Source organism: Xiphophorus hellerii, chromosome 20, assembly GCF_003331165.1.
Source record: "Xiphophorus hellerii strain 12219 chromosome 20, Xiphophorus_hellerii-4.1, whole genome shotgun sequence".
NCBI lineage: Eukaryota > Metazoa > Chordata > Actinopteri > Cyprinodontiformes > Poeciliidae > Xiphophorus > Xiphophorus hellerii.
Window position 1 is genome coordinate 21,086,059 of NC_045691.1, and position 10,771 is coordinate 21,096,829.

Consider the following 10,771-nt stretch of genomic DNA (forward strand, 5'->3'; position numbering starts at 1 on the left):
ATTGGAGATATTTGACTCAGTTCAAGCTTTCTCTTATCAATAACTTTACACCCAAAATTAAGTAAAACAGTGGCATTCATAGCTTACCTACTTACAAAGATGTTTTGATGTAAATATCTTTTAATGACGCACGGAGTGTATTTTTTATTAAAAGAGAACTGATGGCAAACTATTTAGGCTTTTACCGGAAAGCCTAAATAGTTTGCTTATTTGAAAGCATTCTGCAAGACAGAACAGGATGTTTTCCTGTTCGGTCTTGCAGAATGACAGCAGGGTGACAGTCATCCTGTAAGACCATTCAGTGCGTTTACAAGGATATTAGTGCCTTCTAAGCACTAATATCCTTTGAACCTCTCCCTGTTTTCACATTCACACAGTCCATTGCATTTTATCTGGATATTGATAGGTCAACACAAAGTGGTAAATTGGAAGATAAGCATTTGTGATTTAAGCTTTTTTTTTACAAGTAAGAATTAATTCATTAATTTATTTATTTCATTTACCGTTTAAAATGTCACATGTTGATATAAACAAACGTTTTGAATGAAAAGGAGTAGTTGGAAGAAAAAAAAACCTTCTCTCAAAACTAAGCACCAATAAACAATTCATATAAACACAAAACAGGCGATGTATTAAAAAAAAACAAAAAGAAAGAAGATCTATTATCTTTGTAATGATGCAGCACTCTATTGAGTCAATATACGTCATTATACCTTGATAGAATATAATGTATGCTGTGCATTTGCATTAAGCCTCAGTTACTCTGATCTGTCTAAATTATATCCAGTCAGTGCAATCTGACTTTATAAGTACCATAATTAATAAACAGATTAATTAGAATTACAAAAACTAAGCAACACAGCAGACAAGTCAGGGAGAAAGTCTAAAGCAGAATTGAGTTATAAAGCACAAATCTTATTATATCGCCTCACACAACGTTCCTTAATCCATCACATGAAAATGGAAAGAGACTGTCCAACTAAACTGGCACACTGAGCAAGGAGAGGATTAATCAAACAGGCAGCCAAGTGGTCCATGGTAAACTGCAGAGGTTTACAGCTGAGGTGGGAGAATCTGATGACAACTTGTAGTCATGTCAAATCTGACAATTTAATGCCATGTTAAGCCTGTTTGCTAGAAACCATGTAGATAGTGTCAAAGAAGATGCTCAGGTCTGATGAGACCAAAAATGTTATTTTTTTGGCTTAAAGGCTATGTAAGGCAGAATTATTATGAAAATCACCCCAATAATGAAAAGTGGTCTTGGTAGCATCATGCTATGGGGATGCTGCTCTTCAGCTATAGGTGAAGAGCTAGAGGTGTTGCAAGGAACTACATTTTGAAAGAAAACTTATCACAGAGTGCAAATGACTTGAGCCTGGGTCAAATATTCACCTTCTAACAAGACAAGATCAAACTATATAGAGGAGTTGGAACGGTCCAGTCAAAGTCCAGACATAAATCCAATAAAAATCCACAATGAGACTATAAAATTTATGTTTAAAGACATTCTCAAAGACTACATGCATGCATTAGTCTCTCAATCCATTGTAACTGAGCATGGTGAATTTTCTAAAGAGCAAACAGGAAAAACTTCAGCCTTCAGACGTGCAAAGCTTTTAGATAAACATGCAGGTAAAGGTGGTTCTACAAGTTACTGACTCAGAGGTCTGAATAAACATGCACAACAATCTTTAAAGGTTGACTTGCTAAAAAAAAACAAAAAAACAAGCATACTTTCTTATTTTGCATTTCTTTGCATTGGCCAGTCATATTAACATAAATACATTGACGTTCATGGTTAAATAAAATTAAATTGTGCTGTCAAAGTGACCACTAGTAGATACAATCTGAAGCTAATGAGTACAAAGTGCTTTAGTGAAGACTCCTACAGATCTGTCAGGAGCAAAACGTAAAACGAAGACAAGGAAATGAAAAAAAAAAACAAAACATTAAAGCCCTCTCTCGCTCTCTCTCTTGCACACACACACACACACACACACATGTGAAATTACACTTTTCACGAGAAGCTTGTTTGGTAAAAGAGTTGACCACTTGCATCCATTAAAAATGCATTATGTACTGTATGACAGATGAGAAGCCTCCGTGTGGTTGATCGATTCTGCTACGTATCCATTGTTATTGGGCGAGGCCGACAGCTTGCCGCTATTTAGTCTTCAGTCGCACTCAAGATCCTCACTGGAGAAAGCAGCTGCTGAAGATGGAGGTAAGGAGGATGGTAAGTCATTAATGCATGCAGTGTTTTAGTTTACAGTTTAATAGAAAGAAACAAAGAAAGTTTCTGGTTTATTTTTTTAAGTCATACTAATGAACATTTACATGTATGGGATACAGTAAATCTAAATGATGGTGTTTTGGTTTTAAATTGTTTGTTGTAGGCCTCTACAGATGATTTCTCAGAGTTGGAGAGTGGTATGGCCAGTATCATTAAAGTTTTCCATAAATACTCGGGTCACAACTGCACGCTGAGGAAGGCAGACCTTAAAGCTCTCATCAACAATGAGATGAATCACTTCATCAAGGCGAGTGATTTAATCTGATTACTTTAATCACAGCAGGAACTCAAACTCAAGATTTGCATGAGTGAAACTGCCAAGATCTATGAATCAAATGTCACAGTGCTTCTGTAGTTTTTCCATCTTATCTGATTTATTTGTCTAGTTCCTGCATTTAATCAACACTTTTCCTTATAAACAGAAAATTAAGGACAAGAAGATCCTGGACCGGCTCTTCACTGATCTGGACCAGAACGGAGACCTGGAGATCGACTTCAAAGAGTTCGTAGCCCTCATCGCCATGGTTACTTCAGCATGTCACGAAATCTTCAACCAGGCCCACAAACATTGATCAGTATATTTGCACTATATGTTTGCACTATATATTCATTAAACACTTGAGAAAATCTGGAAGTCTGACTCTGTTTGTCTACTAGTGTGACTTGATTATTTTGTATTTTAACCAACTTAGAAAGCAGGTTGTTGTTAAATCTTTTTTATATTATGATGTTTTTCATAACATGATTTATTCTGCTTGGGGAATTGGTACATTTTTGCACAGTTCAGTAGTTTGTTATGAACTTTGCTGCTTGAAATGAAATGCCCAGTATTTGGGTCAGTATTTGGGAACCATCATCCGTACCTGGATGGTAGTTTCTGAACCAGCAGCAGCTCAGTTTCTACAGGAGTTTTATAAAACATAATATATGTAAAGATTTGCTGCTGCTGTGAATTTCCTCCTCGCTGATGTGTGTCCAGTGGTTGGCACTAGAATGACAGCTAAAACCAAGCGGCTCTCTTTTGTGGATGATCTACAATTTACTGCATTGCAACAAATTAACTTGTCCATTTTTGTGCAAATTGAACTCGAGCTCCAATTTACGTTTCTTCGTATAAAAATTTCTCAAATCCAGCATCTCTCCAGATATTCAGCTTCTCAGATTTTTCTCCAAATAATCCAACATTTTCTTCCATGCATCTTCCTGGGCAGCAGCGTGCGGTGCAGGGTGGCCGCCCCACATCGTGATCACTGCAGCAGAAACATCAGATCTTATGTAATAATGGCAATCAAAAGTAAAGAACATGAATGAAGTAATGCAAAACTGCAGAGGCAGCTCACATTTCTTGGGTTTGACAGACCACATGGACGCTCTTGCACTCGGGGAATAGGGCGGCTCAATCAGGTGACCAGCGCCGGGGTAGGACAAGCGGGTGAACAGGTGGGATTTACCGGCCGACCTTAACCTCTCCTCAATCTGATGATCCAGAAACCAAGAATTAAAAGCGGCAAAGACATTCGATAGATTGATGACTAAAATTGAGACATTGTTTAAAATATATGTGGTACCAAGGATTATTGAGCCATTCAAAGTCACTCTCTCAACTATTAAAAATGTTATTATCCGTGGTTCAAATATGCTGTGTGGTGTGGCAGCGATACATTACATTTTTCATGTAATACCAATAATGGCCAAAAGGTGGCAGTAGTGGCGAGTGAGGGAGAGACTGATTTTAAAGCCTAACGCTGAAGAAGATCAGTATAACACAAACAGCGAAGCCGCTACTAACTTTGTGATTTCTGTATATAGAAAAGCATGACTAAATAAACCAAATTATAATATTGTCTCTGAACGGAAAATTAATTGAAAGACAAATGTAGAAACTGGAATGAGCAACCGGGGAAGAGTGGTAACTTTCTATGACGGCCTAATGAAATCTTTACACGTCTTACAAACAGCATTTTTTTAAAGTACAAATTTGCTTGTAGTTCTTTTAAATAGTCAGCGGTATGGTTGTGCTTATGCCCAATACAAACTCGACAAGATACAGAGAATTTTATTTATTTAGGTGACAAGAAGAAAAACAGAAGTCTTTTTGATCAGACATTTCATATTTCATAGAAGAATTGCTTTATAGCGGTTCTCTTAGATCTACAGGAGATAAAACTAATGTCTTTGTTTGAGATGTTACCTATGAAAGGTGTCAGAACCTTGTTCCAAACCATTACCTGTCAATCTGGATTTAAAGGAGTCAATTAACCAACTTTACCAGATCTGCGTTCTCAATGCTTGCACAACTCAGGTCATCTTCACCCACTATGTACATCAGAGGACAGTCGAGCTTCTCCACCTGCAGAAACACAAGAAAATCAAAGCAAAACTTGTAGGAAATAATATAACATTAATGAGATCTTCTTATATGCAAACCTGGTTGTGTGCTCATAGCGCACTGCAAAGTTTAAAAACTTTTTTTTTAAATGATCAGTAATTGTAAATAATGAGTCTTTTAATTCTCAAAGAGACTGTTGCACATTCTCCTGGACTTTGGTATTACACTGTATTAATGCTGAAATTTTGCTCTTACTGGATAGTATTTTTATTTTTTATTTAAATTTTTATTACCTTGTTTGAGTCTATTTGCTCTTATTGCCTGTCACTTTTGCTGCTGTTGCACAAAAATGTCCCCGTTGTGGGACAATAAAAGATATTTCTATTCTATTCACAGAGCTGTTTAGTGGGTGAGTTAAACTGAATAACAAATATGCTCAATTGTGGCTCAACACATCTTAAATGAGTATTTGTGATTTAAAGTGGGGTCTCACAGGATCGTCTGTTCTTGTTTGAGTGATCAGCTCAGTAAAGGTGGATGTCAACACCAGGTGTAAACAGTTTTTGTTCTGTTACCTTAAGAAACTTGTCAGGAGGAATATTAGCAGGCAGAGTGACGTCTTTGAAAATGACACAGCCCTCATCATCAAAATTCCAAAATTTCTGGGAACTAAAAACAAACAAAAAAAGAGGAAAACCAGGAGATGAATTGTATTTTCATTTATCACATGTTGATTCAATTTGTAGCACCAGTGATTACTAACTGCTCAGTTGTATTTACAGCTGACGTGTGTTTATGTAACCCACAGAACATGTATTTCTGTCAAGATATGTCCATTTTAAATCTATGTAACTTCACCATCATCAGCAACAAAGACACAGAAGCCAATAAACTGATATGGAGTGTAAAGAACAGGAATTAAGGAAATGGTTAGTGAACTACTGTAAGCAAGAACTTTATTTTCCTATTTGTTACCATTTAAAAGTATTTGAATATATAAGTGACCATATTTGGAGAGTGGGAGGAGCTAGTGAATGCCACACCAAAAAAAGGAGATCAAACAATAGTATTAATTAAGAAATCACAGTATGTACGTATGTACAGCCCTCTGAAAGGACATATTTGTTCCTGAAGTGTAATCAAATATGTACAACTACAGCGACTGTTTTTAATTGAGCTTGTTCACGACAGACCAACACAAAGTAGCTCTTAATTATGAAGAGCACAAACACAAGATGTGAGAAATGTGGAGTGCATTTCTGTTCAGCCACATTTAATGTCCATCCATCCATTTTCTGTATACTCTTGTCCCTAGTGGGGTCAGTAGGGGTGCTGGTCCCATTTAATGTCATATCCCAAAATCAAATATTGTGCAACAACCTGCCTTTGAAATTCAGACAAAATGCTAAGCAGAGTTCACCTTTAAACAATTCATTTTTTGTATAAATCCAGCAGTTCTGTAAAGACCTCAGAGATTTGTTAGAAACTAAACAACATCACGAAGACGAGGAAACATAACAGACAGATTATATGGAAAGATCTGTTATAAAAGAAGCTTTGTTCAGTTCATCGTGTGTAAATGGAAAAAGTTTGACTCCACTGTAAACTCACAAAGACATGGCTGTCCAATTAAACAAATACGACCATTAATGGACGGGAAGGAAATTATTCAGAGAACCAGAGAGAATGTAAGGTTATCTGATGAGGAAGAGAACAAAATTAAACTTCTGGTCTTCTTGGTGTTGAAACATAGTGGTGGCAGCATTATGCTGTGGTACTGCCATTTGATTGGATCTGCTCAATCAAATGGATTGAACAGATCCAAGTTCAATCCATTTGAACTCAAATCCGTTTGAGTATCTGTGCTCTCCATCCAGTCAGACTGAGATTGAGCTACTTCGCAAAGAACTGGTAAAACTTTCAGTCTCCATACATTATTTGAACCACCATGCAGCCCTTTGAGCTGCTCCATCACACAAAATTTCTATTACATACGTCATAGTTTGAGGATGTTTGGAAAATGTGAAACAGTGTTGGTGTTTCTGCAAGACAATTTATATCCTATAAACATATTACAGATTATCAGCATATTGATTTGAAGGAATAGATTTAATGCAATATACTGACTTTCTTTGAAATCAAATCTAATAAGCATAATTTCAAGCTGCCTGTGGTTCTGAATCACTTTGTGGCTCACTACATCATCATCATCATCATCATCATCATCATCATCATCATCATCATCATCATCATCATCATCATCATCATCATCATCATCATCATCAATCATCATTATGTTACCTAGCTGATTATTTACCTGTCAGACTCTTCTGTCCTGCCGTCTGATTTCACTGAATTCAAGAGTGACACTACGTAGTTTGTATCAACGGCTCCCACAGGGCCGTTGATACAAACCAAACAAGATGGCTGCAGAGGAACACAGAAACACGGCAATTCAATCGATTTAGATATTACACATGATTACTGACAAACATAATTAATTAGAAAGAGAGTTTAAAATGAGACACTGAGCTTTGTGACGGACTTTAACTCCGGTTTTGGTGGCGATGCGAAGCATAAAGTAGCATCCGAAGGAGAGGCCAATGATGCCGACTCTGTCTGAGACGACCTGAGGGTGATCCTGAAGCAGGAGGAAGGCAGCCTGTGGGAGGAAGAGGAGTAAAGACCAGCTACATGTTTAGCAAGTAAAATATAAGCAGCAGTAAGCAGGAGTAAGCAGCTCCCTCTGCATGGTTAAAGATATGCAAAGATTCATCATTTACTATGTTAGCATAATCTTATTTTACTCACTGTATGCTAAATGGTGGGAATACAAAAGTAAATGGTAAAGAAATTGTCATTTTTGATAAAAAGCACCGGTGCCACAGTGTTTAGCTCCACTAACAAGGAAGGAAGATGGAAGGCAAAACTTTTCAAATGAAAGATAAATACTTCACCCACTGGGTGCCTATGAGGCAATTTGAAACTCATCCTTCACTCTTTAGGACGCCTTAAAGATTTTAATTTGTAATTCATAACTTTTTGTTTCCTGGGATATACATCGTAAACACTTTTCAACATGGGAAAGACAAAAGAACATGACATTAAATCATTAAAATAGCTGCTCACTTGACCACACCTACATTCAGGTCAACAATCAAAAGGTTTAAATCAACAGGAGGTACAACGAGAAGTGGAACAATTATCCTGCCTTAAAATATGAATCTCCGACGTTGATACGGTTTAGTGGGCCAGGCAGATCTTTGTGCCCAAGGTAGGTAAGAGAAAAACTAGCGTAGCCTCTGGATGCAAGGAGAGAGGAACGGTATTCCTGCAGTCCTCCACCTATTCCCCACAGATCCAACATGGCTGGAAACGGGCCTGGACCTGCAGGAGGCCGAGACAAAAGTAAGTAATGTCCTCCACCGGTGAAAAGTCACAACACTAATGGATAAAACGCTCACCAGGTGGTATGAACAATGTTCCTACGAGTCCATTTTGATTAATCTCTATCCTCTTCACTCCTGGTGCGATGTACCACCGTTCAGCAGTCACCGCTGCCAGCTCAGAGCGTTGCCCTTCGCTGGCTGAGACGTGGCCTTCCAGCAGAGAAACATGCACCATGTAAGGACTCTCCACATTCTTCTTCCTCAGTCTAAAAAAGAGAGCAAATGTCAGTCAGAAAATAATAGCTTTTTATACAAATGACTAAATATCAATGATGAAATGTAAGAACCCAAACCTGGGAAAACATAAAATAGAAAGAAAAAAATCAGGGATTGTGCATGTTCATTTCTTTGCAGCACATCTAACAATAAACGTAGCTCACTTTCTGTCTCGCAGACTTAATTTGGTTTATTAATTTCCATGCATGCTTCTTTCAATCAAAAGATTCTTGCAGCACAAAATCCAACAGTCAGAGTGAAGATCCCAACAAGATGGATGCAGCCTCTTATCAATATGTTGCTCAATTCAGCTACGCTGACCAGCTTCCCATAGCCAACTAATGGCTATTAGTCAACTAAAGAGAGACACACCCATAGCATTATGCTGCCACCACCATGTTTCACTGTGGGTATGTTTCTTTTTTTCATACTCACATGCAGTTTTAGCTTCCTACCACATAGCAAATTGCATGTTGGCCAAAAAACTAATTTTAGTCGCGTCTTATTTGTCTCTCTTCAGTATGTTTGGCTTATGCACTTAGATTACATATTGCAGGATGCTGCATATTAACTTTGAATAATTTTCATCAGTGCATTAGGATGCATATAAATGAGTTTAATGCCACATGTTTCCCCCTGTGTAGCTCTTGAACTTGTTTCCACCACCTGCCTTAAACCTTCTCTTCCTCCAGGAGCTGGCCGCATACTCCAGAAGGGTCCCATCGGCTCGCAGCCCAAATAGGAGCCTCCCACTGAAAGATCACGAGTTACTGGACAGACAAAAGGCAGAAATAAAACAAAAAACAAAACAAAAAAGGCAAATTAAACCCTACATAGTCACCATTTTATATTACATTTTATGTTTTCAAGCATATATCTTCTTTATCCAGCTGTAGATAATATAAATTGCATTACTTATCACCACATATGTTGATAAAACAAGAATCATTTAATAGTTTTACTCACAGCTAAAAGTTCCCCTCTCATCTGTGTTATAATGAGCGAATGACTCCCATAGGACTCCCTCGTCGCAGTGCATTCTTGCATGCACTGTGACGGGACAGCGTGGGGGCAGGAAGTGTCCTCTAATGCCGATCTGCTCGTCAACGAGGGCGCGAACAGGAGCGGCCGTCAAAACAGGAGCGGGTCTGGTGTTGCTCATCCACCGAACTTTCCCTGCAGGACAAAAGCAATGAGACTTTTTGACACGCAGCAGAGAACTCAGTTAGAGTAAATTATTGATGACAAACAGGAAGTGGGTAAAAAAGAAGGAGGATAGATGTGCAGCGGATGATAAAATATACAACCCCCACCCCCCGTGGATTAAAAACGTTATAAAAAAGATAATTCCCGTTCGTGTCTATGAAACTGAACTAAGTTAGTTTGGAGGATTTAATGAGAACATTATCCAAGTTTATTTATTTTTTGTCTGGTTGTATTTTGAGGGCTCTCTTCATGCCCCACAGACAACTAAACATTTAAAAAAAAAAAACTAAAACCTTTTTTAGAGGCAAACCTGAGCAGACCCAGTAAAATGGTAAGAGGAGTGTCCTCCAAAAAGGGAGGATCCCAACATTAATATTTCAATACGTTTGCAACATGAAAATAGCAACATTATTTGAAGAATTTGAGGTGAATATTTATACAAAAACAAAAAATAAATACGTTTTACCAATAACATAGTATTTAAATCAAATGTAAGAAAAAGGCAGTGAAAATAAGTGATTAAATTACTATAATAAATTTATGTAAAAGCACAGAAGTTTTCTAAGTTATAGGTTTTCCTCCTTATGTGTCCACCTGAAAAACAAAGCGCTGGATAAATAAACCATAACTTTACCTGTAAGCTGCTGCAAACCTGCCAGTTTCCTCCAAGTAGTGAAGTCTGGTTTCATCTTGATGTGACCGAGCCGCACTATAGCTTTCACACTCACATGTGGCCTGAACATCACGTCCTCTCTGTGTGCTCTGCAAGCAGAAATGAAGAAATATCAAGCAGAGGAACACCAGAAAAAGCTTCGCTCACTGACTCCAAAGGAATGGAAAACAAAGACATGTCAAATAGTAATCTTGCCACGGTCTGTTTGGTTATTGATGGCAATAAGCAAACAAATTCTTTACTTATTTCTAACAATTGCACAATTGTTAGAAATTAACCTTAAACCTTTTGGTTCCAACACAGAAGGGCGTATTGAATAAAAGCAACTAAAAAGTTATACTTTATGTAAGCACTGAGAACATTTTTATCATTAATATGTTGATATTTGCTTTCTGGCTTGGGCACAAATACATATATTCAAATCGATATTTAAGTAAAATCTACATAAAAACCCTGCACAGTTTGTTCTGTTTTGTCCCAGTTTGCTTTTATTGTGGTAATCTTTGCAACACTGAATGTCTGTTCTTTCTTTACTTATTGAAGTACATGTCAATGTTGCTGTAAAAACCGGTCAAACCTCACATGTTCACGTATTAAAGGGA

The 10,771-nt window shown here is 37.6% G+C and overlaps 2 protein-coding genes across 2 annotated transcripts; one reads left to right on the forward strand and one right to left on the reverse strand.

Moving 5' to 3' along the window:
- Window positions 1-1,734: 1,734 nt before the first annotated feature.
- Window positions 1,735-10,771, reverse strand: LOC116711136 (bile acid-CoA:amino acid N-acyltransferase-like). Its single transcript, XM_032550521.1, has 12 exons — window positions 10,752-10,771; window positions 10,131-10,258; window positions 9,257-9,466; window positions 8,961-9,060; window positions 8,090-8,280; window positions 7,837-8,012; window positions 7,171-7,287; window positions 6,943-7,052; window positions 5,201-5,294; window positions 4,566-4,646; window positions 3,637-3,772; window positions 1,735-3,546 (listed from the first exon to the last, which is right to left on the reverse strand). The coding sequence occupies exons 2-12, from the start codon at window positions 10,237-10,239 to the stop codon at window positions 3,446-3,448; spliced, it is 1,425 nt and encodes a 474-aa protein (XP_032406412.1). The 5' UTR covers window positions 10,240-10,258; window positions 10,752-10,771; the 3' UTR covers window positions 1,735-3,445.
- On the forward strand, window positions 2,222-2,919 carry LOC116710409 (protein S100-B-like). The gene is made up of 3 exons (XM_032549431.1): window positions 2,222-2,227; window positions 2,400-2,543; window positions 2,719-2,919. The coding sequence occupies exons 1-3, from the start codon at window positions 2,222-2,224 to the stop codon at window positions 2,866-2,868; spliced, it is 300 nt and encodes a 99-aa protein (XP_032405322.1). The 3' UTR covers window positions 2,869-2,919.